The sequence below is a fragment of the Dasypus novemcinctus genome, chromosome 6 (assembly GCF_030445035.2).
Source record: "Dasypus novemcinctus isolate mDasNov1 chromosome 6, mDasNov1.1.hap2, whole genome shotgun sequence".
Classification (NCBI taxonomy): domain Eukaryota; kingdom Metazoa; phylum Chordata; class Mammalia; order Cingulata; family Dasypodidae; genus Dasypus; species Dasypus novemcinctus.
In genome coordinates, this window is record NC_080678.1 from 37,503,611 (window position 1) to 37,530,048 (window position 26,438).

Below are 26,438 nucleotides of genomic sequence, written 5' to 3' on the forward strand. Positions count from 1 at the left end.
GAGCATTTTATGCATTGGCCAGCAAAAAATCAGAACTTGCTTTTCTAGAGCACTATTATTCAAAGTATAATCTACAAATTAGGGCAGGTTCACAAACTGCTGCTTTTGTACATAATGAGATGCATACAGAAATTGAGAGAAAACATTTAGAAATTTGTATAACAACTTGAAAGAAATTTCATGTATGTTGATTTTAAAAATAAAAATATTGGAGTTATATCTTTGTTTTTTAATTTTTTCTAGTATTTTATTGTATTTTATAATAATATGGATCTGCAATGAATTAACATGAAGAAAAGAATACTGGGAAGCGGACTTGGCCCAATGGATAGGGTGTCCGGCTACCACATGGGAGGTCTGCAGTTCAAACCCTGGGCCTCCTTGACCTGTGTGGAGCTGACCCATACACAGTGCTGTTGCACGCAAGGAGTGCCCTGTCTCGCAGGGGTGTCCCCTGGGTAGGGGAGCCCCACGCGCAAGGAGTATGCCCCGTAAGGAGAGCTGCCCAGCACGAAAGAAAGTGCAGCCTGCCCAAGAATGGCACCGCACACATGGAGAGCTGACACAACAAGGTGATGCAACAAAAAGAAACACAGATTCCTGGTGTCACTGATAAGGATAGACACGGTCACAGAAGAACACACAGCGAATGGACACAGAGCAGACAACTGTGGGGGGAAGGGGAGAGAAATAAACAATAATAATAATAATAAATCTTTTAAAAAAAGAAAAAAGAAAAAAATACTGACCCTTCACTGCAGATAGTTTGAGGCAGATAGTTTGAGGAACGCTACTCTAGAGCACACGTGAACATCTCACTAGGATTGTAAATTGAAATTTCAGAGTTTAAATGTTTACATATTTACAAGGAGGTGCTCTTTAAATTAAAAATATCCTTCCTAATGCCCAACTAGAAGTACCCTTTCCCCCCCAACCAGAGTTGCAGGAGTGTTTCCTGTTAGACCTCTGAAGCTTCTGGCTCTCAGTGGTTGAACCTAGAGAGCAAAATTCCAATTCAGGGCGGTGGACTTGGCCCAGTAGTTAGGGTGTCCATCTACCACATGGGAGGTCTGCAGTTCAAACCCCGGGACTCCTTGACCCGTGTGGAGCTGGCCCATGTGCAGTGCTAATGCATGCAAGGAGTGCTGTGCCACGCAGGGGTGTCCCCCGCGTAGGGGAGTCCCATGAGCAAGGAGTGCGCCCCGTAAGGACAGCCGCCCTGCGCGAATGAAAGTGCAGCCTGCCCAGGAATGGTGCCGCACACACGGAGAGCTGACACAACAAGATGACGCAACAAAAAGAAACACAGATTCCCATGCCGCTGACAACAACAGAAGCGGACAAAGAAGATGCAGCAAATAGACACAGAGAACAGACAACCGGGGTGGGGGGAAGGGGAGAGAAATAAGTAAATAAATCTTTAAAAAAAAATTCCAATTCGGCCTAGACCAAACTTTTTTGGAAAAGTTAACGTTCTAGACCATGATTCCTTTTTTTTTTGAGGGCTAGAGGAGTGAAGTTCCTAGTGGACTCATTAAAAAGTCTGGCCCTTCTAGTTTTCCCAACAGTAAGTTTCCATAAAGCACTGATTCAAAGAATGGAAGTGCTGGAATGAATGTATCTTAGCAGTCATAGATTCCAACTCCCTAATTTGACTGATAAAGAGTTTTAGTATTATATGCTTGGCTTTCAATGGGGGAGAGACAAATGTATCCTTGGACTGGATTGTATACTTTGTGAGAGCCATATCTAGAACCTTCATGGAATTCACCATGGGGCTTTGTCCAAGCCTCTAAGTGGTATCATTCCTGTTCCCTCCAAGCTTCTCAATATACAACAGATCTCTTTCATCTTAAGAAGCAGAAGATTAGCAAATTAAATCCAACATTATATAAAAAGAATAATCCACTAAGACTAAGTGGGATTTATCCTGGGAGTGCAATGCTGAATCAGTATTTGAAAATCAATGTAATCCACCATATTTACATTCTAAAGAAGAAAAACCATATAATCATTATCAGTTGACATAGAAAAGGCATTTGACAAAATTTAACATCCATTCACTAAAAAAGAAAAAACCTAGAAACTAGGAATAGAAAAGAAATTCCTTAACTTAATGAATATCTGCAAAATAAACCTATGACCAACATCATACTTTACAGTGAAAAACTAATGCTTTCACCCTAAAATTGGGAATAGCACAAAAAGGCCCACTTTCACTATTATTTAACACAGTACTGGAAGTCCTAGCCAATGCAATAAGGCAAAAAAGTTTTTTTTTAAAAAGGTATATAAATTGGAAAAGAAGAACTAAAATAGTCCATATTTCCAATAATATATTGTCTATTAATAAACAATTAAATAGAAAAAATAATGGTTGGTCTATGGAGAAGACTGCAAAAAATCTACAAAAAAATTATCCTTGAACTAATAAAATGAGTTTAGTAAGGTCACAGGATACAAGAGCAACAGACAAAAAACCAATTGCATTTCTATATACTAACAGTAAATATATGAAAACTGAAATTTAAAACAATACCAATTATGGTCGTTCAAAAGAAACAAAATGGGGAAGCAGATGTGGCTCAAGTGACTGGGCTGCCGTCTACCATATGGGAGGCCCAGGGTTTGATCCCCAGGGCCTTCCGGTAAAGGTGAGCTGTCCCGAGTGTAGAGCTGGCCTCAATGGCAAGCTGGCTCGAGCAGATAGCTGGTGCAGCAAGATGATGCAACAAAAAGAGACACAGAAGAAAGACAATAAGAGACGCAGCAGACCAGGGAGCTGATGTGGCACAAGAGATTGAGCACCTCTCTCCTACTCCAGAAGTTCCCAGTGCCGCCTAAAGAGAAGACAAGCAGACTCAGAAGAGCACACAGCAAATGGACACAGAGAGCAGACAGCAAGGGGGAAAGGGGAGAAATAAATAAATCTTTCTTTAAAAAATGAAATGCTTAGATATAAATCTAGCAAAACATATGTAGAATCTGTGTGCTGAAAACTGCAATACACTGATGAAAGAAAGAAGATCTAAATAAATGGAGAGAGACATACCATGTTCATGGATTGGGAGATGCAACATTGTAAAGGTGTCAATTCATCCTGAACTAATCTGTAAATTCAATGCAATTCCTATCAAAATCCCAAGATTTTTGGAGACATAGACAAGTTTATCTTAAAATTGTTATGGAAATGCAGAAGAACTAAAGCACAAAAGGTGATATTAAAAAATAAGAGCAAAATTGGAGAAATCACATTACCTGATTTTAAAAGTTAGTGTATAGATATAGTAATCAAGACAGCATAGTATTTGTTAGAGAATTAGACACATAAGTCATTGGAATACAATAGAAACCCAGAATAGACTAATGTTGAAAATGGCCATTTCATTTTTTACAATGCAAAGAGAACTGAGTGGAGAAAGGATCATCTTTTCATTGCTGATTTTGGAGCAATAGGACATCCATATGCGGAAAATAAAGAATCTCGATCTAAACCTCATAACCTTATACAAGAATTAACTCAAAATAGATCATAAATATAAATGAAAACATAGATCTGTAAAAGAAGAAAACATAAAAGGAGACCTTTGTGACCTAGGACTAGGCAAAGAATACGTAGACATGGCATAAAAAGCACAGTCTGTAAAATAAATATTGATAAATTGTTGTTGACTTAACCAAAATTTAAAATTTGCCCTGCAAAAGACACTGTTAAGAGAATAAAAAGATAAGCTATAGATTAAGAGAAAAAGACAATTGTATTTTTTATCAGGTATATCCAGTAAAAGACTTGAATCCTGAATAAAAACAAATTCTCAAAACTCAACATTAAGAAAACCAACAATTCAATTTTAAAAAGGAACAAAACCAGTTCATACCCACTAGGATGGCTGTTATTTAAAATGGAAAATAAGTGCTGATGAGGATGTAGAGAAATTGGAACCTTCGCACACTGTTGGTGGGAATGTAAAATGGTGCAGCTGCTGTGGAAAACAGTTTGGCAGTTCCTCAGAAAGTTAAACATAGAATTACCATATGATCCAGTAAGTCTACTTCTAGGTATGTGGTGGATTGAATTATGTACCCCAATTTAGACATGTTCTTGATCTTGATTTGTATTTCTGTGGGTGTATACCCATTGTAAATAGGATATCTTGAAGATGTTATTTTAGTTAACATTGAGCCTTTATATGGATTACTGGAGTCCTTTATAAACAGAAGAAATTCAGACACAGAAAAAGCCGTGGAGAGGAGCCAGAAGCAGAAAGTCAGTGGAACCTGGAAGAGAAAGAAGAGAACATCGCCATGTGGTGGGATAAACCAAGGAACCCCAAGGATTGCAGGCAAGCCCGCACTAGACTGCCACAATCTTGGGAGAGAAAACAAGTCTTACCAATATCTTGATGTTGGACTTCTGGGCTCTGAAATCATGAGCCAATAAATGGTTGTTATTTAAGCCCAACCCTTGCATGGTATTTGCAGTAGCAGCCTAGGTAAAACTAAGATAAGGTCTATATACAAAAGAATTGAAAACAGACTCAAACAGATACTTGTACAGAGATATTTATGTTATAAAGTGATTTTATGATCAATATTGTCAGATTTATTGCTAGAATACTATTTTAACATCAGAGGAATGACATAACTTTATATTTTTTGAAAAGAATCAATGCATGTAATTTATGCATTAAAATATAAAAAGTCACTAATTTTTTTCACTAGCAATACCTACAGGTTGTAAGAAAAATGAAATGTTTTTTTTTATTTATTTCACTTCCCTTCCCCCCCCATTGTCTGCTTTCTGTGTCTTTTCGCTGTGTGATCTTCTGTGTCTGCTTGTATTCTTGTCAGCAGCACCCGGAATCCGTGTCTCAGTTTGTTGCGTCCTCTTGCTCTGTCAGCTCTCCATGTGTGCGGCGCCATTCCTGGGCAGGTTGGGCTTTTTTTCACGCTGGGCGGCTCTCCTTACGGGGTGCACTCCTTGCACGTGAGGCTCCCCTACGTGGGGGACACCCCTGCATGGCACAGCACTACACGTGGGCCAGCTCATCACAGGGGTCAGGAAGCCCCGGGTTTGAACCCTGGACCTCCCATGTGATAGGCGGACGCCCTATCCATTGGGCCAAATCTGCTTCCCTAAAATGTTTTTTTAAAGTACATATTTTTACACTGCGTATCCTGGAAGCTTGTTTATTACTAATTCATAGGTACCTTTTTATGTACATCAACAGATAAACAGATAAATAAAATGTTACGTATACATACAGTGGAGTATTATTCAACCATGAAAAGGAATGAAGTTCTGATACTCATACAACATGGATAAATGTCCAAAACATTATACTTAGTGAAATAAGCCAGACATTAAAGGATAAATATTTTAGGATTTCACTTATATGGAATATCTAGAGTAAGCAAATTCATAGAGACAAAAAGTAGGTTTGAGGTACCAGAGGCCAGGGGGAGGTGAATGAAGAGTTACTGCTTAATGGGTACAGAGTGTCTGTTCAGGGTGATGAAAAAGTTTTGGTAATGGATGGTAGTGATGGTAGCACAATATTGTAAATATAATTAATGCCACTGAATTGTACACTTAAAAAGCAAAAAATGGTTGAGGCTGTTGGGTAAAAACTCAGAAAATCATTCCCTGTTCCACCTTTCAAAGATTCTTTTTTCTCTCTAGACTTTTATATGTCAAGAAATGCAAACATGACCATTTTTTAAGTAACAAATGGGGAATTTTGTTATATATATATGTTAACAATGACATTTTTAAAAATAATTAAAATTTTAAAATGGGTGTAAGACTTGACCAGGAATTTCATCAAGGAGGATATACGGATGATAATAAATAAGCACATGAAATTTTGCTCGACATCATTAGGCATTAGGGAAATACAGATTTAAACCACATTGAGGGAAGCGAATTTGGCCCAATGGATAGGGCATCCACCTATCACACAGATGGAGAGCTGACTGACACAGCAAGATGACACAACAAATAGAGACATGGATTCCGGGTGCCGCTGACAAGAGTACAGGCAGACACAGAAGAACACACGGCAAATGGACACAGTAGAGCAGAAAACTGGCGGGGTGGGAAGGGGAGAGAAATAAAAATAAATCTTTAAAAATATATAAAAAATTAAAAAATAAACCACATTGAGGGAAGCAGATGTGGCTCAAGTGATTGAGCTCACACCTACCACATGGGAGGTCCCGGTTTGGTTCCCCATGCCTCCTAAAGAAGAGGAGCAAGACAGCAAGCTGATGCAACAGGCAGGCACGGCAAGCTGATACAGTTAAGATGATACAACAAGAGACACAAGGAAAATATAATGAGAGACACAACAAGTCAGGGAGTAGAGATAGTTCATGTGATTAGGTGCCTCCCTCCCACATGGGAGGTCCTGGGTTTAGTTCCCAGTGCCTCCGAGAAAAGAAGACCAGCACACAACAAACAAACACAGCAAATGCAAAACAATGAAGAGGTGGAAAGAAATAAATAAAATAAATCTTTAAAAAAAAAAACTACATTGAGATACTGCTACCTATTAGAATGGCTTGAATAAAAAATGCTGAAAATACCAAGAGGCTGCCAAGGATATGGAGCAAAATCATATATATTGCGGGTGGGAATTCAAGGTGGTATAACCACTGTGGAAAACAGTTTGGCACTTTCTTATAAACTTAAACATACTTTTACCCTTTGAACAAGAAATCCCACTCCTAAGTATTTATACTAGAGAAATGAAAACCTATGTTCACACAAAACTTATACACAAATGTTTATAACAGCTGTATTCATAAATGCCCGAACTAGAAAACCTTCACCAGATGAATGGATAAACAAACTGTGGTACATACACACAGTGGAATATTACTCATTAACAAAAAGAAGCAAACTGCTACATGCAATTGCCTGGACAGATCTCAAAGGCGCCATGCTGAGTAAATTAAGCCAGTCTCAAAAGGATTGGATATGGCTCAAGTGGTTGAGCAGCTGTTTCCTGCATGGGTTCAATCCCCAGCCCTGGTACCTTAAAAAAAAAAAAAAAAAAAAAAAAGGTTATATGCTATATGATTCCATTTATCTGTCCATGATAAAACTATGGTGATGGAGGACAGATTGGTGGTTGACAGGGCTTAGGGATAAGGGAAAGGTGACTTAGCCAAGGCAATTTTGTAGGAAAACTGTTCTTTATCTTTTTTTTTAACTTACTGTTGGTCTTTATTTCTTTTTTTAATACTTTTTAAAAAAAATTTTTAAATACTTTAGATTACAAAAATTTACATTAAAAAGTGTAGGGGGGTGGCGGACTTGGCCCAGTGGTTAGGGTGTCCGTCTACCACATGGGAGGTCCGCGGTTCAAACCCCAGGCCTCCTTGACCCATGTGGAGCTGGCCCATGCACAGTGCTAATGCGTGCAAGGAGTGCCATGCCATGCAGGGGTGTCCCCCGCGTAGGGGAGCCCCATGCGCAAGGAGTGCGTCCCGTAAGGACAGCCGCCCTGCGCGAAAGAAAGTGCAGCCTGCCCAGGAATGGTGCCGCACACACGGAGAGATGACACAACAAGATGACACAACAAAAAGAAACAGATTCCCGTGCCGCTGACAATAGAAGCGGACAAAGAAGACGCAGCAAATAGACATAGAGAACAGACAACTGGGGTGGGAAGGGGAGAGAAATAAATAAATAAATCTTTTTAAAAAAAAAAGTGCAGGGGATTCCCATATATCCTACTCCCTGCCCCTCCCACACTTTCCCACATTATCAACATCCTTCATTAATGTGGTGCTCTAAATTTTGATTGTAGTATTGGTTATAGGAATCTATTCACATGTTAGAATGCATAGAACTGTGTATACAAAGAACATTAGTTTTACTCTATGTTAATTTTTAAAATATGAAGATCAAAAAGGCAGAGGAAGAAGGAAGGCAAAAAAATGGTTGTAGAAAATCTATTCCCTGTTCCACCTTTCAAAGATTTTTTTCTGTCCAGACTTTTAAACGTTAAAATATGCAAACATGACCATTTTTTAAATGACAGGCCAAATTGTATATAATGAATTTTTGCTCCTCAAATAGCAAGACTAGATGATTTTAAAATGCTTAATGTACCCTTTTTCTTTTTTAAAGATTTATTTATTTCTCCTGCCCCCCCCTCCCGCCCCCACTGCTGCCTGCTCTCTGTGTCCGTTCACTGTGCATTCTTCTCTCTCTGCTTGTCTTCTCTTTAGGCAGCGCAAGGAACCAATCCTGGACCTTCTGAGGTGGAAGAGAGGTGCTCAATCTCTTGCGCCACCTCAGCTCCCTGGTCTGCTGCGTCTCTTATTGTCTCTCCTCTGTGTCTCTTTGTTGCATCATCTTGCTGCACTAGCACTCCACACGGGCCAACTCGCCACGTAGGCCAGGTTGCCTTTACCAAGAGGCCCTGGGAATCCAACCCTGGACCTTCCATATGGTAAAAGGGAGCCTGATTGCTTGAGCCACATCCACTTCCCTTAATGTGCCTTTAAAAAGTATTTTATGTATTTCAGTTTTTACAAATATTTCTACTCCTTACATCTCAACCACTACTACTACCCCACCCCACCCCCACACATGAAGGTTTTTCTCCAGGTTTTTTTCTACAAATTGTACATCCCTAAGTGGGGGCAATGGGGGGTGAGAAGCAGCTTTTATGCAGCTTTGTGATCGCTACTCAGACAGGCTATGAAAATGCTACCCAGTCTGCCAATTAATTACAGCATTAATCTGAGGAGCAGCCAGGCCCAGGGAATGTTTACCCAGAGAGTGGGGTGGTACAGAGATTGAGCAGAAAGCTTCCTGTATTTGCATGAAAATGAAGGTGCTTAGAAAACCCAGCTTTCTCAGGTCTGTAAAGGTGGGGCAGCCTTGACCACATCCCTAAACTTTCCAGCCTTTTTAGGGGGCTGGTCTTTGAAAAATGAAAGCACAACAGACTGAAAAAAAACCCAAAATATTAAACCCTGGGCAGAGTAGGGTAGAGAGTAAGTCCAGCTTCTTAAACCTGGTAATTAGTAGAGTAGATGTAATAGTTCTACAAGTTTTGGAACTGTGTAGACTGGGTTCAAAAGCCAGCTCTGCTTCTTACTAGTTGTATGATTGGGGGCCAATCATGTATATTATCTGAGCCTCATTTTTCTCTCCTGTAAAATAGGGATTGTGAATTGCCCCTTCATCTCAGGTCAGTTAGCTCTCTGCTTAACTGTAGGCAGGAAGGAGGCAGGAGTGTAGTTAGGAACTTCCAAGATTATAAACTGCCTCCCTGACTGAGGGACTACACAGTCTTTTTCTGCTTATTTTTTTTTGGCAAGGGACAATAAGCCTCAAGAAGGTTTCCCTCCACCCTTCTGGAATGTGCTACACTCTTTCCCTAAAAGAAGTGGTCAAAACTATATAAGTAAAAGACATAAAGATAGCAGTGGGGAACTCTGGGGTCTCTTGGCCACACTGGCTAAACCCAGCAGAGCACAAAGCAAGGTTTCCCTGTATCTCACTGGAGAGGGAGAAAATTTTGGGTATTTCTTCCTGAAATGGATATGGAAAATTGACCTCGTAATGTTTGATGATATTAAAGACTTATGTGACTCAAGCACTTGAGCTCCTGCCTATCACATGGGAGGTCCCAGGTTTGGTTTCTGGTACCTCCTGAGGAGAAGACAAGCAGACACAGAGAATACACAGCAAACTGAAACAGAGAGCAGACAGAGAGTGCAAAACAAGGGGGTGGGGTGGGGAATAAATAAAAAGAAATCATAAAAAAAAAACTTAATGTTAATTTTTCAAACTTGATAATGTTCTTTTTTCAAGCTTCCCTATCTTTTTTCTTTTTTTAAGGTATCAGGCACTGGGGATCAAACAACCTGGGACCTCATATGTGGGAAGCCGATGCTCAACCACTGAGCCACATGGCTTCCCTGAGTTGTTTTTTTTTTTTTTCATTTGTTTTTTCAGGAGGCACCAGGGCCCTAACCCGGGACCTCCCATGTGGGAGGCAGGTGTTCAACCACTTGAGCCACATCTGTTCCTCCCTATCTTTTAGAGCTATAGATAAAAAACTTTACAGATAAAAATGATACAATGTCTGGGATGTGATTCAAGGTAATCCAGAAGGAGAAAGAGCAATCCAACAACCAAGGCCTGTAACCTTAAAGCACAAATAATAAGGACCTTTTCCTAGGATTTAGCTTTCTGTCAGAGGGCATTTCTTCATTCCTGGTTTCTTTTCTTGCAGAACTGTCAGAGATTGAGCCCAATGTGTTCCTTCGTCCATTCTTAGAAGTGATTCGCTCTGAAGATACCACTGGTCCTATCACAGGACTGGCTCTCACCTCTGTCAACAAGTTCCTGTCCTATGCGCTCATAGGTAAGAGCTTGGGCTTTTGTTGGATAACAGTGGCATTTCATTTTCTGTCTCTCCTAGAGAGTGTGGTAGGGGTCAGGCCTTAGGCAATGAGCTAGTGATACTGGGAAGTTTTTCCAAGCCATCTCTTTCCTTATAGAAGAGAAATATGATTGTTATTTCTTGCTCATCATGCTAATTGATTCAGGTTGTGCTGGAAAGGGAGGTTTTCCCGGGTCTCTGGTTCCTCTGACTGTGCTTTGGAGGGTGTTACATGTGTGGAGAGCCCTTTAAGGTTTTGTTTTGTTGGCCCTTAATATTGGCTTATTTTTTTAAAGTTATAATTATAATGCATGATTATTATAAGAAGACAAACAATAATGAGTGTCTAAAAGAAAAAATAATGGTCTCTTCTGTCTTTCTCAATGTTTCTTACTCTTGCTGAGATAAATAATGTTAATAGCCTGATGTGACTTTCTATATCTTCTCTATGTGTGTCCACACATACACATAAATATATTCATATGTAAGGTATCACTCTTTTTAAAAAATAAATAAAAATGGATTATATCTACATGTTTTATTTCTCACTTAAAGGTGTTAACTTAGAAAGATGTACATGCTATAATTATCAGTCTGATTTAGCCTCTTTAATATATAATTTCCATAGTATAGGTGTAACACAATTCAATAATTTATTAATATTTAGGTCATTTTCTCTTTGGAGACATTATAAATAATGCTGAAATAAGTAAGTCTTGTTCATGTGTCCTTCTAAATCAAGAATTTTTGTTTTTTAATACATTCTTATAATAAGGATTTCTGGAATAAAGGCCATGTGCATATAACATTTTCATAGATACTACAAGGTGGTTTTGCCAAAATATTATAGCATTTTACATTTCTTATATAGCATTGTATAAGAGTTTCCATATCTCTGCTCTATCGCCAGCACTGAAATTATCATTATTCTTTATTTGTGCCAATTTGGTGGGTGAAAACTGGTATTTTGTTATTTTTATTTTCTTGAAGTTAGATGTTTACCATTTGAATTTCCTCTCCTTTGCTATTTTTTATTGCGTTGTTTTTTGTTTTTCTTGGGAATTTGTAGGAGCTCTTTACATATTAGGAATTCTAACCCTTTATCATAATATCACAAATGTTTTTCCCAATATAGCCCAAATATTTTCATCTAGTCTGTTGTTTATCTCTGAATTTGTTTATGGTATCATTTTACAGATTCCTTTTTAGTTGCTCTTGTTGCTCAAGATTTTACATTCCTTTCTTCTATCACCAGCCCGTGTGCAAAGGTGAAAAACATAGAAAACAGGCAGTTGTCTTTATTTTTAAGTAGGGGGACAAGAAAAGATGAGGCTTATTCTGTAGGTAGCCAGAAAGGAAAATGACTTTAATTAAGTTCAAGATAAGAAAAACCTTTATCTTTTCTAGAAAGTTGGATTTGCATAGCTAAAGCATTCAGGATCCTGGGCAGGATTGCTGGGTGTCAGCTAGGTTCTGAATATATCCCCTCAGCCTCTCAGGTACTCTCTCATCCTGGCTTCTTACTTCTAAGCAAAATCAGACCCAGCCACTTCCAGCCTTGTCCTGAGCACCACCTGCAGGTCATCTCTTCACAGTCTCCAGCAGCTGCCCTTTTGTGCCGTTTCCCTTTGCTCTCTTGTCCGTGTACTTTCTCCTCTTCTTGCACTTGGCAGACAGGCTAGTCATTGAAGACCTCAGGCCAGCTGGTCATTGGAGCTTCCTGTGGAGGGAAAGGAGAATGCTGGAGGTGGTGAATACAGTAGGCATGAGAAAAGAGGCAGGAAGGAGCGTATGAAAGCCAGAAGGCCAAGACAATGAGACTAGCAAAATTTCCTGCAGCCTGCTCCAGAGTGACCAGGAGAGGAGGACATTCTGAAGGATATTGAGGAAGAGAAGTCCTGGTGAACAGGTCCAAACCAAACAAGCAGTTTAGGCTGCTTTTCTAGAAGCCTGTGACCCAAACTTCTGGAAGTATTTTAGATCATACTCCAAGGACCAGTCTTTTGTTTTTGACCCTCACACACCTGCTAGACCAGGAATTATGATACTGATGGCCTGGTTTGGTGGTGGGCCCTGCCTATGGTTCAAAAGCCCTGTCACTCTTACCTGCCTTTTAAGAAAATTAACTTTGTTATATCATTCATGCTCAGGAATAAGAGCTGTAATGAGATTTATCAGTAGAGCCTAAACCACCTTACAAAGGGAGATTACTAAAAGAGGGGAAGAAATGCACCCCCAGGAACATTGTGAGTTGGGAGCAAAGTTGCCATCTACTAAGCTCTGGAAAAACCATACAACCCTGAAAAGGACCTGGATTTCCTGTAGAAGAAAGGGACCCACAGTGGGCCCTGGAGGTCTGAATAAGGGTTTTCAAGCAGGGCTGTGAGAGAGGACTCAGGCTAGGACGTTAAGAGCATAGGATTTTTTGTGTGCTCATTGAGAGAAAGGCAGAGAGTTGGGGTGATAGAAGGAGATGGGTCTCTTTATTACACAACATATCATCATGAAATTGGTTTCCTCCTGCATGACCTCTAGAGTAGCCATTCCTGGTGATGAGTAAGAGGATACTTTAAGTAGGAAAAAGAATCTTTGCCAAGGACAGAAGAAAACAAGTAAAAATCACTCACAGCTAATGAAATTCTTCTGGTACATTTTTGTGAGAGAAATGTTCAAGTTTCTCAGCCATTCCCTGAGGTTGAAGCTCAGCAACTCCATTAATCGCAGGTACCAGGAAAGGAAAAATTGAAGAATTTTCTTCTAATTCCTATTAGGTGAAGCTAGGAGGTGACCCTGAATTATATACCATGCTACTTCTAAAACAACTTTCTCTACGAGTCTCTAAAAAAGAGTCTGGAGGCTGTCAGAAGGATTGCCCTTATGCACAACTGAGCAGAGTCTGAGAGACAGATAAAGCAGATACAACCCCCAGATATCGGTTCCTTCGAGGGCTAAAAAGACCCATGGGAGTTATGGTCATGGCCAATGGGGTTAACTACCAGGGCAGATGGCCCCTCTTTGGAACTGGTGTTTATGTGTGATGAATCTGGACTCAGATGGGATCTCTCTTCATAAGACTTTCATGCTAATATGCTGGAGGTGCAGTTAGTGTCGGGGTTTAAGATATATTTAGGGGATTTGAATCTCTGGACTGACAATGTGATAGCCAGATCCTGAGCCTCAACAGACTCCAGCACCTACAATCTGACTTATTGGGCTCACCACACTCAGCTAAGATGGAGTTGAAGAAGGACAACCACCACACCATGGAGCCTAGAGTGATTACAACTGAAAGTGGGAGGATTGCATCCAGCATCCATGTGGAATCTGAGCCTCCTCTTGACATAGAGGTGCAATGGACACAACCAATCCAGTGTCCACATAGAAAAGGTGGCATTGGATTGAGAAAAGTGGACATGATGGCTGATGGGTATGGGGAAAGGCAGGAAGAGATGAGAGGTGGAGGCGTCTTTGGGACATGGAGCTGCCCTGGATGGTGCTTCAGGGGCAATCACCGGACATTGTAAATCCTCACAGGGCCCACTGGATGGAATGGGGGAGAGTATGGGCCATGATGTGGACCATTGACCATGAGGTACAGAGGTGCCCAAAGATGTACCTGCCAAATGCAATGGATATGTCATGATGATGGGAAGGAGTGTTGCTGGGGGGGGGGGGAGAGGTGAGGTGGGGGTGGTAGGGTTCAAAGGGACCTCATATATATATATGTTTAATGTAATATTATTACAAAATCAATAAAAAATAAAATAAAGTAAAATAAATAAATAAATAAATAAAACAACTTTCTCTGTCTCTCACAAAATTCTATCATGTCCCTGCCTTTTCTCCTACTTCTGCTCCCCTCTCAGGACTGAAAAGCAGTGGAAAGGGGCCTTCAGAGCAGAGCTGGGGCAGAAGCCCAACAATCCAGGCACTTCTACAGGCCTTGATGGAGGCAACTTCTTTGGCTACTGCTTGTGACTATTCAGCACTTGACTGGGAGCAGAGCTCTGCCCTCCACACACACACCTTGGCAGCGTATATGTTAGCTTCTAGCACTGTGCTGGCTGGCTGACTTCTAGCCTGTCCCCTTTCCTTATTCACAGCTGAAATCCTCCCTCCCTCCCACTCTCCAATTAACTAGAGTCCAGCTCTGTTTAGTTTGTTATGTTTTACCTCCTAGTGCCTATTCAGTTAAGCATACTAACAAGATTCTTGCTCAATGCCATATTGGTTTGGTTTGGTTTGATTTGCTGCTGCTTTCCTCTGACACTCACTGGATATATAACTTTTGGCAAGTTATTTAACCTGCTTGTGCCTCCCAGTTCACATCTGTGAAAATGTGGATAATATGAGTACATGATTTACAACATGATTTATAACATATTTTGGAGGACTATATTGAAATTGGGGGAGTGTACCCATCAAGATGGCAGAGTGAGACTCTTCAGGGCTCTGTCCTCCCATAGAAATTTTGAACAACCAGCAAGAATATTTCTCAAATTTCCAGAAAACAATTAAAGAACTGCAGTAACAGGACAAGCGCTGAATCAAGAAAGCATACGTAAAAGCAGTATGATCTCCTGGTGCCTTGGGCTGGCCTCTCCACCTCCCTCACTGGCTCAAAATGGAACCAGTCTGTGTTCCCAGTGTGAGTCCCTGGTCCTGAATCCAGAGGTAGCACACATGCACATAATAAGAGCGTATGTCTGGCCCAGTCTCTCTGGTGGTGGTCTGAGAAACTCATCATCCCAGAACTTGCTCTGTGTGTAGAAAACAGCTCACCAAGCTCTCCTATAGAATACTGGGGCAGAACAGTCAAATCATGCTCCCTGAGGCAAGGGATTGTTGGCTGGAAATCATGCAGTACAATTCCTAGGACCTTGAGAAAGCTGTTTCCTTGGGGAAAGAGGACATTGTAACCATGTAAATAGAGGAATTTCTAGAGCTACCATAGGCCCAAGGTAAGACACATGTGAAGAAAGGATCAGGGAGGCCCATATGCTTTGGCCTAGAGCTATTCTCTAAACTCATTGTATGGATAAGCCCTGAAGGAGAGCACTTGGCACTGGTCAGTCTACAAAGAATAGGAAAGCTGTTTTATTTGTTTCCATCTCCTTCTTCTTCCCCCATCTCCTCCCCCTTGTTGTTGTTAGCTCCTGGCATCAAAGGAAAAGTTGGTCATAACACTAGCTGGATGCAAGCATAAGGAACAGATGATGCCTCAGAGTCTAAATCCCAGTGATAATATATTAAAATCAAAATACCCAGGTTTCAACAAAAATCTATAAAACAAAAGAAGAAACAGGAAGAGATGGCCCAGGCAAAAAGAGTAGTGTTAGAAGCCATCAATGAGGAGAACCACACTTCGGACATACTAAACAAAAACTTAAAAAAAATAAATAAATAAAAATCCTAATTATGCTCAAATTGCTAAAGAACAAATGAACAAAGAACAAAAAGAAATCTAGAAATCAAGATGAATGCAAAAAGATTATCAATAGAAAGATGGAAATTATGAAAAGGAACAAAGTAGAGTTGAACAGTAACAGAAATTAAAAATTACTTAGACGAGTTCAACAGCAGATCAGACCTGGCAGAAGAATCAGTGAACTTGAAGATAAGACAATTGAAATCATCCAGTCTGAGGAGTCGAAAGAGAAAAGAATGAAGAAAAGTAAACAGTTTGAGGAACCTGTGGGACACTGGCAGGCGTACCAATATATTACATTGTGGGAGTCCCAGGAGAAGAGAGAAAAGGAGGCAAAGAGAACATTCAAAGAAATAATGGCTGAAAACTTCCCAAATTTAACGAAAGCCATGAATAGACACATCCAAAATGCTCAACAGTGTCCAAACAGGATAAGCCCAAATAGACCAAGCCATGACATATCGTAAGCAGACTATGGAATGCCAAATATAAAGAGCATTCTGAAAGCCATGAGAGAGAAGCAACATGTCACATATAAGGGAGTCTAAATAAGATTAAGTGCCAATTTCTCATCAGAAACCATGGAGGCAAGAATGCAGTAGGATGATGTATTTAAAGTACTGAGGAAAAAAACTGCCAACCAAGAATACCATTTCCAGCAAAGTGGTCTTTCAAAAATGAAGGAGAGATTAAAACATTCCTAGAGAAGCAAAAGCTGAGGGAGTTTGTTTCCACTAGACCAGTCCTACAAGGGATACTAAAGAGAATTCTGCAAGTTGAAAGGGAAGGACAATAGACAATAGATCGAAGTAGCATGAAGAAATAAAGTTCTCTGGTGAGGGTAATGACATAGGTAAATATAAATGTCAGTTCTATTGTAATTTGGGCTTGTAACTCTAATTTTTACTTCCTATAGAATCTAAAAGGCAAATGTATAAAATGTAATGATAAGTCAGTGGTTTGGGACTCAATGTAGAAACATAATTTGTGAACTACATAAAGGCGGGAGGACAGAGGGATATAGGAACATAGTTTGTGTATGCTATTGAAATTAAGTGATATCAAAGGAAAAACAAAATTGTTACAGATTTAGAATGTTAAATTTAAGCCCCAATGTAGTAACAAAGAGAATTTTGGAGAATATACAATCTCATAGACAGAAATAAGACTAGGTTGGGGGGTGGGGAGCAGGGGACTAGGGAGTTAATGCATAATGTATGTATGTTTCTATTTGGAGAGATGGGAAAATTTTAGTAATAGACGGTAGTGATGGTACCACAATATTGTGAATGTGACTAATCACATTGAGGTAGTGTGCTTGAAATGCTTTAGTTAGGAAAGTTTATGTTGTATATATGTTCCCACAATTATAGAAAGAAAAGAAAAAGTAAGAACAACTAAAGAGATGATGACAACTAAATGCAATACTTGATCCTGGGTAGGATCTAGTAAGGGAGTTTTCTCAAAGGGACATGGTTGGGACATATGAAAAAAAATGGACTTTAGACTGTAGCTGTATATAAATGTTGAATTTCTTAAACTTGATTACCGCACCTAAAGTGGCTACATAAGTGAATATCCTTGTTCTTAGGAAATGTATTAATACATGTCAGTATTAAGTGTTCAAGGACATGATATATATGACTTACACTCAAGTGTTCAGTAAATGGATCAATGGATAGATAGATTGGATAGATAAATAGAATGATACAGACAATAAATGTGGAAAAATGTTAAAATTGATGAATCTGGGTATCTGGGTGGGTATGGGTATCTTGAAGTTTTCTGTTTGGGGTTTGTATTATTCTTGTAACTGTCCTATAAATTTGAAACTATTTTAAAACAAAAATGTAGGGGAGTGGTGTAGCTTGGTGGTTGAGCACCTGCTTCACATATGAGACCCCAGGTTCAATCCCCTGTACCTCCTAAAATAAATGCATAAATAAGTAAGTAAATAAATAAATGTCTGGAAAGAGTTTAACACTATGCTTGTTGCATAGGCAAAAATACTTCCATGTGTTAGTTGTATTATTGTTATTAGGTTTATTACCATCATCTGTATAGTCCAGGATCATAGGTCTTCTAACTCAATATGCAAATTTAAATTTTATTTGCAAACACTCCATATCCATCAAATATACCATATTAGTTTTTTTTTGGGGGGGATTGGTTTTATTTATTCCCCATCCCTCTCATTTTTTGCATTCACTGTCTGTTCTCTTTGTCCATTCACTGTATGCTCTCTGTGTCTGCTTGTCTTCTCTTTAGGAGGCACTGGGAACTGAACCTGGGACCTCCCATGTGGGAGAGAGACGCTCAATTGCTTGAGCTACCTCAGCTCCCTGCTTTATTGTCTCTCATCGTCTTTCCTTTTTGTGTTTCCTTTTTGCTTCATCTTGTTGTGTCAGCTTGCCACCCCTGCCCATCACACCAGCTGTCTTGCTCATCTTTTCTAGGAGGCACTGGGAACCGAACCCAAGACCTCTCGTGTGGTAGGCAGGAGCTCAATCACTTGAGCCACATCAGCTTCCCACCATAGTGTTTTAAATAAAAATGAAACCAAAGCAGGAAAAACTGTTTCTGAGCTGCTGTAATGTGGTATGAGTATTGGCAGCAGACTCTTACTCCCCCTGCTCCCCTACCTCAGTTATGCCTGAACACAAATGTTTAAAAGCAAACAGAGAGAAGCTGTGTTGAGAGATGAAAAGAGAAAGGCTGCACCCTTGGCATTCAAAGTTTGACCCTTCTTAGCTCCTGCTCTGGGCTAAAAAACTCATATTTCCAGACCTTTCCTTCAGGAAATGAGTAGCTTTACACCAATGGTTTCCGAAGCTAACCAACAATGTTAGCTTCACTTAAGAGCAAATAATGCAAATTACAGACCCCACCCCATACCTACTAAATAAAAAATTCTGGGATGGGGACCCAACCATTTGTAGTTTAATAAGCTCTCCAGGTGATTCTGATGCATGCTTATGTTTGAGAACCACTGTTTCATAGTTCAGTTTATGCTGAGGAGCTCATTAAAGACAGTTACAGGCAAAAATTCTCAGATAACTCAAGGAGCCAAAGGTTAGGGAATTGGGAAGGAGAAAACCAAAATCTCTTAAAAGAGTCCCTAGACAGGATGCCTTGCCTTTACTCTCTCCTCTGCACTTGATTTAGTCTTTCCTTTTTTACTGGAGCAGATCCCACTCATGAGGGCACAGCAGAGGGCATGGAGAATATGGCAGATGCTGTCACCCATGCCCGTTTTGTGGGCACGGATCCTGCCAGCGATGAGGTTGTCCTGATGAAAATCCTTCAGGTAAGCGGAAGGGAGAGCAATTAGACTAATGGCCAGGAGCTGGTGCCACAGGCTCTGCTTACGTGGAGTCTGTCTGGAGCATGAAGCTGTGTTTTGATTCCACTGAGGCTTAGGGAGCAACTTTGTTTCCAAACAAGCAGCTCAGGTACCCAAAGTAAAAGCTTTTTCTAAGGAAAATAATTAAAAGCTTTAAATGAATTGATACCAAATACCGGAAGCCTTTAATACACTTAAACCTTTGACAGACTGTATCTGGGCCATCCATCTGTTGGACTCATGGGCTAGGGCTGGAATGAATTCTATGCCATGACAGGGTTGTGCAAAATAAAGAAATAGTTCCCAAGACAAGCTCCTGGAAGAGCCCCCCCTACCAAACTGAAGCAAGGGCAGTGTTCTTGCTAACCTTTCTTTCTCACCGCTGAGTGCTTCCCCCGGAGACTAGAGAGACATAAAGAGCTTTTCTCTTTCAGTTACACTCCCCTTCACACAACCTGCCTTGTTTATCACAGTATCTCCCCCTTTCTTTCTGGTAGGTTCTGCGGACTCTGTTGCTAACCCCAGTGGGTGCCCACCTGACCAATGAATCTGTGTGTGAGATTATGCAGTCTTGTTTCCGGATCTGCTTTGAAATGAGGCTCAGTGGTATGTGCTTAAATCTTTTCTGTGTCACCTTTCCTGAGCTAGTATATGTGAGTGTAAGAACACAGGATGCTGTCTTTGAAGACCAGAGAAATGAAAAATTCAGGACTTCTCCATCTCTTAACTGGTGGAGCCATAGGGGTTTAGAAACCTCTATTCTATTCTTGACTATTTGTTGTGACACTAGAATAGAGACCTCAACCTATTGTGCTAGGGCAGGAGTTGGATGGATCCCAGGCCAACTCAGCCCAAGTACCAGGTCTCCCTCCCTTAGGGTTTCTGGGATTGACACCAGCCTGCAACTGCAAAGAACATATCCATTGCACCCCCTTTTTTTCCTGACTCGGTAGTGCCACCTACTGGACCACTGAGTTATGGCTGCCAGGCTGAACTGGAGCTGGTTTTAATAAGTTTGGCATAATCCTTGGTAAACAAGGTTTGGAGGGGAGTCTGCTCTCAGAAGCCTCCTGATAATAGCACAGCAAGTAATGACACCTGTGTTATTTGTTTTTGCCTGTGCAGAGTTATTGAGAAAATCCGCAGAGCACACTCTCGTAGACATGGTGCAGCTGCTCTTCACAAGGTAAACCTGCTGCTGTTTGCTTCAGCCCGGCTGCCCAGGCCCCTTGAGCCTGCCTGCTTCTATACAGCCACTTCAGGGACCTAGCCAACCCCACAGCCACATCAGAGGCCACTGGGATTATAAATTGGGATAGTTCTCTAGGACTAGGGTTACCGGGCAAGGGAGAAGGAGGAGGGAGCTGACTTGGCCTCATTGGGAGGCAGAAGGTTATTTGATCTAGGCTGAAAGACCTCATTCTGTTTCCCAAAACTAGTGTCTGTTTCTGCACAGGTAGCAGCTGGGAAAGGGAACCCAGAGAAGAAGCCAGGCTCAAGGGAGCCTGGAAGAGGGAGCTGAGCTCCTGGAGAGGGCCCAGGTTAGGTAGCAATCCTGGTTTGCCTGGAACCGACTGTCTTTAGCACTGAAGATCACATATCTCAGGAAATCCCTCAGTCCCAGACAAACTGAGATGGTCAATTACCATAGGCAAGTCCCTCAGCTAGGGCCTAGGAGGCCTTTTCATGCTATGCCTAACTGCCAGTTTCCTATACCTTCTTTCAATAGATTAGCTTTGAGAAGAGCTGAAGAGATGACTTTAAAACCTCCCATGGGATGTCTTTTTGTGCTCCAGATCTATATATAATTTGGACCCTGCTGCAAAGAATTCTTACTCCTCAGGCTCAAATTTGCTGGTTTCAAAACTTCAATTAACCTTTTACTTTTCACTCTATACCCAGTCTTTGGGATTTTGATAGACTGTCCTCTCCCCATCTCTTGGCTTTCAGCAAGTGAACACAAGTAAGGTGTCAGAAAAGACTGAAAAGAATTTCCACATTCCAAGAGCACTTAATCTTGTCCTAATGACTTTACCTTCTCTTTCAGAAAGTATTCATGTCATACATCCCTCAATTCCTGTGGCCTTTGATGAAGCCCTAAAAAGGGTGAAATTATCCTGCTTCTCTTCCTGGCTTTTCTTGAGATGGCATGCTCTGACCCAGAGCATCTCTGGGTTATGGCTGGCATAGAAGGGAGAATTTTTCATTATCCCTAATGATGTTCCCTGGGAATTCTCTATCTTGTAGGTTACCTCAGTTTAAAGAAGAACCCAAGAACTATGTGGGAACCAACATGAAGAAGGTATGATCTGGGAACTGGTCTGCTATCCCTTATCCAAGCCTAGATCTCCCAACTTCAGGGGTGCCAGGATTTTTCTGGATAGCCTTGCTTAGCAAAAAATATGCTTTTATCTATACAGGTCTGCTTGGAATCTAGAAATAACTATCATTTCTTCAGTGAAAAAGTTATTCTCTCCCAATGCCTCTACTTCCCCAACTTTTCCTTCCTAACCTATCTTTATCCCACCACCTAAGCTGATGACCCAGTCCTTCATGGAAACTGGGTGAGGTACACAGGTTGGGGTGAAAATGTAAGTTGACCAAGATTAAAGTCCTGCCACTCCCTCAGGATCCAGTCTTGTGAGCAGGTAGGAGGCCCAGAAAGGCTGTCCTAAATCCTACCCTAATGCTGGATTAGTCTGGGCTTATGCTTGTGCTAACACAGTTGAGGAGATAAATCAAGCCTGACTCCAGGTCAAGGTCAGAAGGTTCTCAAATTCTAGAGAAGATTGGTGGTCAGAAGAATGGCCTCTTTCTGTCTTGAACTGAAGCCCTGGACTTGACAGGCCTCTGATGAGGATTCTGCTTATAGCCATAAGAGATTCTGCCCATGGAGATGGCCCTTGGCTGTTTGGTGCACACACCTGACCTTCCCCTGCCCCTGCCATCCATCCCCATTCCTGCCCTGTGCCCCATTGGTGTGTGTCTGTGTTTATTTCACTGTTTAAATTGTGCGTTTGCCTGTCTTTCACAGATTTCTCCATGTCTCCTCAACAAACTGGAGCTAAGTAGTGGGGAGCAGCCCAAAGCCCTGAACCAGTTAGAGAGGGTACTACTCTTTAAGAATCTCAAGGTCTCTCTCCCTCTCCCTCTCCTTTCCCCCCTTTTAAAGTTTATTTCTTTAAATGTTTATTTGTAACACCTGGGTCCTGTTTCCATTGTGTAGAGCACAACTTACCCCTCCTTTGTAACAGAGCATGGCTTTAGAAGAGTTGCATGTATTTGTAGTTTTTCAGCATTGGGAATTCTCCCAGGGCATCTGGTTGCCTGATAGCAAGAAAAGGAGGCTTTGAACTGGTGATACATCATCTAGTAAGCCTAGATAGAGAGCCTGGGTCCTGCTGTCATCTTATGGAAAGGGTTAAGATTTACCATTCCTAGGAAAACTATGAGGGCCCTCCTAGCAAGGCCCTTCCTTCTCTTCTACCTTCTCCCCATCTCCAGGCTGGTGTAGAGAGCACGGTTCTGGACTGGGTTTGTAGGGAAAAGGTAGTCCATCCAGCTGGTATCTTTTTTTTTTTTTCTTTTCTTAATTACTGTTAAAGGGGCTATTCCATAGTTTAGAACTCTAGATTGATGGCAAGAAGCCAGGTGCCAGGGTAGCCCAGGACCCTGGAAATACTTGGCATCTTTGCAGATCCTCTCCTTTAAAAATTAAGATGTAAGAGAGTTTAGGGGAATGATTCAAGCTAAAGGCAACCCTAACCCCCATATCCCTGCCTTAAGGAAGAAGAGGAAGAGAAGGAGGTATGGGCTATCTAAGCCATCTAGCACAAGAGTGTGCATGCTAGAGATGGGGTTGTAGACATCCAGGTATTGAAGATAAAAATAACTATGAGTATATGTGTGTGTGTGCACATGTGTGTATGCAGGTGTACCCAGCTAGGCAGTCCATAGACCTCTATTCTTTGCATGCGTTGTCTCAAGTTTCATTTGTGTGCTTGGCTAGACTCAAGTTGCAGCTCTCTTCAGTGGCTACCAGGCATGTTGCTATGATTATTAACCTAGGACCTGCCCTTTTTTAATAGAGCTTATCTTGTCCTTTGGGAATACAGAGCTGTACAGATAAAGTGGTATAGGGTACCATGAACTCCTACTGCTGCCCCCTGCATACCCCCCGCCACACACACACCCCTTAGGACCATAGGCCAGGGAGCACAACTATACTTTTTAATGACTGAGGCATCTGTGAAAACTACCAGCCATTTGTCTCTCAGGAGACAGAGAAAGCTCATTGAAATGACCGGGGTAGAGCTAACTTTGCAGAAGACAGAGAAGGAAACAGTGAGGAAGGACTGATCCTAGTGTGGGAAGGAATCTGAGTGAGTTATTGGCTTCTCAGTGGAAGTAGGAGTTCCTTAAGTCCCTGAAATGGTGGAATCTTCTGGAGAGAAGGGATATCTTATAAAAGTAGGTGCAAACATTAGTACTTTTTGGAGCTCAGTGACAACTGCCAATAAAGCCAGGAGGAAAATAAATAAATAAAGCCAGGAGATTCTTGGTTTTTTTTTTCCATTGATCTCTTGGGCTTCCTGCTCTTCTACAGGTTTGGCTGACTTCTCGCCATAACTTTTTTTTTTTTTTTTTTTTTTACCATGAACTTGACCTAGCTGAGCTCCAGTGAGGAACTCTCCCAGCCTCCACATGCCCCACTTATGCTGAAACTAGAACAAATTTCTACAGAACCTTAGCCCTGGGAGAACACCCTTATGGTTCCTACTTAGCAACTGCACTCAGAACACTTGAAGCTCCTACCTAGGCATAAGATTGCAGTCATTTTGGAGATGGAAGGATGAGAAGTGTAAATCTAATGCAAGGCTGTTGCTAGTTGCGAATACCTGGGGAAAGGACTCAGCTGTTGGGCCTTTTTCCTTTATGGAAGGAGCTATTGGTAGAGAAGGAAGCATTATGTGGTTTCTAAGCAAGCAATCAACGATTACCTCGGTTCTGGATGATTTGGAGGAGCCTAAGGGAAGGGCCCTATCTCCAAATATCAGAAGGATATGAACAGGCCAAGGCTAATATGGGTATATTCAACCTTTAGAATGAGGCAGGCAGGAAAGGTGTTTCTTTGGAATCATTCTACTGGTCCTGGAAGAGTTGCTTTTGCCCAAACCAGGAATGGTCTAGGAGTAATTTAGTATAACTCTGTAGGGAGACTAGGTTGAAACCCCAACTGAGAAAGCCTCAGAACTAGGGAAATGAAATGGGCATAAACAAAGAAGCTGTAAACTTAGGTGGAGGAAATGCATTAAAAAAAAACTTGTATTTAGTCAGCAAATGATAGAGATTGTCCTTTATCACTATAGGAAGCTATAGAAAAAGAACTACAGCAAGAGAGAGTGGAATGGAATAGAATAAGGATCCAAAGAGTCAGTGGCCTTACCATCTAAAAATGAAAAGTTGCATCTAGAAAGAACCAAGAGGTCCCATTGATACACAAAATTGGAAGTGGCAGAGAGTAGAGCAGCAGCATGAGCTGACTCTACATCCTTTCCTCTACAAACAAGCTGTGATGCAATACCATTCCTTCCTTAACTTCAAGGAATGAGGCTTTGACCAATTTGATGCAGAAATTCCAGAGATTAAGGGGTGTGTTTGTAGTCTAGGCCCATCCACAGACCAATAGGAAGGCTAAGACCTTGATGAGAAGGAGTAAACTCTTATAATTGGATAAAAACTAGCAGGAGTAGGAGACTTCTCTGCAGCATGATTGAGGAGGAAAGTCCAAGAGTCTATGAGCCTATAGACCTGAGGCTCTGGGCAAAAGAGCCCCTGTCCTTACTCTTTCTGCAGGAGGGTTGTGTACCATCTACAGGACTCAGAATTGCCTGCTTAATGCAACATCCAGGATCCAGGGGAGCAAAGTGATAAGTGTGAAGCCTGGCCCTGTCAATGACCAGCCTAGAAGCAGAATTTTACCTTCCACATGGAGGTTGCCAAGTCGAAGTGTAAAGTGGCAATGTAGAAGCCAGATTAGAAAAGAAGGGGTGTGATCTGATGGTTTAGATTCTTTGGCACAGATGTGGGTATAGGCAGCTTTCTAAGAAACAGTAGAACTAAGAACAGAGATTTCTAGGGATAGAGTCTTGGTTTGAACACTAGTGCTAATGAGGTATGATGTTTCCAGCTGAAAATGAGAGCAGGAGGCATGAGTGATTCATCCAAGTGGAAGAAGCAGAAGCGATCTCCCCGGCCCCCACGCCATATGACCAGAGTTACACCAGGTTCAGAGCTGCCCATCCCCAATGGAAGTACCTTATCCTCCAACCTTACTGGTGAGTGCCTGAGCTGTTTCTTGTGATTAGAATACATAGAATTAAAGCTCCTCCCTCTCTTAGGGATTTTGACATTGAAAATCCAACTGAGGGGTTTTGGCCTTCCTGCTGATAGCTAAAAGAAAAACCTCCAGGCTAAATCTGATTATGACCATTCAGCAACTCTTCAGTGACTTAGGATTATTCTCCATTCAGAGGGACTCTGTCTACTTTAGAGACAGGTATATGCATAGATTAGTGTGCAGTCTGGATTAAGAACCCCTGATACCATGGAGGGTGTGTTTTCCCGACTGTCTGCCCCTTCTTCCTTCAAACCTCACTTACTTTGGCAGGTGGCATGCCCTTCATTGATGTGCCCACTCCCATCTCCTCTGCAAGTTCAGAAGCTGCCTCAACAGTGGTCAGTCCCTCTACAGATAGTGGCCTGGAGTTCTCCTCCCATACCAACTCCAAAGAGGACCTCACTGACCTGGAACAAGCTGCTCCTCTAGCATACAGCACAGCTACAGAGCCTGGGAGCAGTGAGCTAGGGGTTCCTGAGCAACTGGACTCCCAGGTATGGCTTTAATATCTAAAGATCCCTCTCCAGTCTTTCACTGAGGAAATTTACTTGATCCTTTGGGGCATTATCCAGGTCTTGGCTCAAAAGAAGGATGGGGTAGTGAGTGCTTCTTCTTCCCCTGTTTCCTATAATTAGCTATGCTGCCTGGAAAACCCACAGCATGACTCACAGTGAGAGATAGCTGATGGGATTTATCACGTTACACATATGGGTGATACTTGGCAAAGGTGAGGCAGCTGGCCATGACTTTTTCTGGAAGGTAATGTTCTGAATCCTAAGCCTGTGAGTACCTCTACTGACTCTAGGTTCCAGTCGTTGTAGATCACTGATGCCTTAGGAGAGGTTTTCTGAGCTT

General features: G+C 41.5%; 1 protein-coding gene across 12 annotated transcripts in view; it reads left to right on the forward strand.

The window, feature by feature from the left end:
• GBF1 (golgi brefeldin A resistant guanine nucleotide exchange factor 1) overlaps window positions 1-26,438 on the forward strand; it is a 136,197-nt gene that overhangs the window by 90,733 nt on the left and 19,026 nt on the right. For 4 of the 12 annotated variants that reach the window (XM_058298584.2, XM_058298586.2, XM_058298585.2 and 1 more), the window contains exons 4-11: window positions 10,263-10,394; window positions 19,029-19,147; window positions 19,681-19,789; window positions 20,309-20,369; window positions 21,431-21,485; window positions 22,218-22,316; window positions 25,374-25,521; window positions 25,854-26,077. In XM_058298584.2, the coding sequence (XP_058154567.1) occupies window positions 10,263-10,394; window positions 19,029-19,147; window positions 19,681-19,789; window positions 20,309-20,369; window positions 21,431-21,485; window positions 22,218-22,316; window positions 25,374-25,521; window positions 25,854-26,077 (947 nt within the window). The remainder of the gene's footprint in view (window positions 1-10,262; window positions 10,395-19,028; window positions 19,148-19,680; window positions 19,790-20,308; window positions 20,370-21,430; window positions 21,486-22,217; window positions 22,317-25,373; window positions 25,522-25,853; window positions 26,078-26,438) is intronic. The other 8 variants (XM_058298588.2, XM_058298590.2, XM_058298589.2 and 5 more) reach the window with 2 other exon arrangements.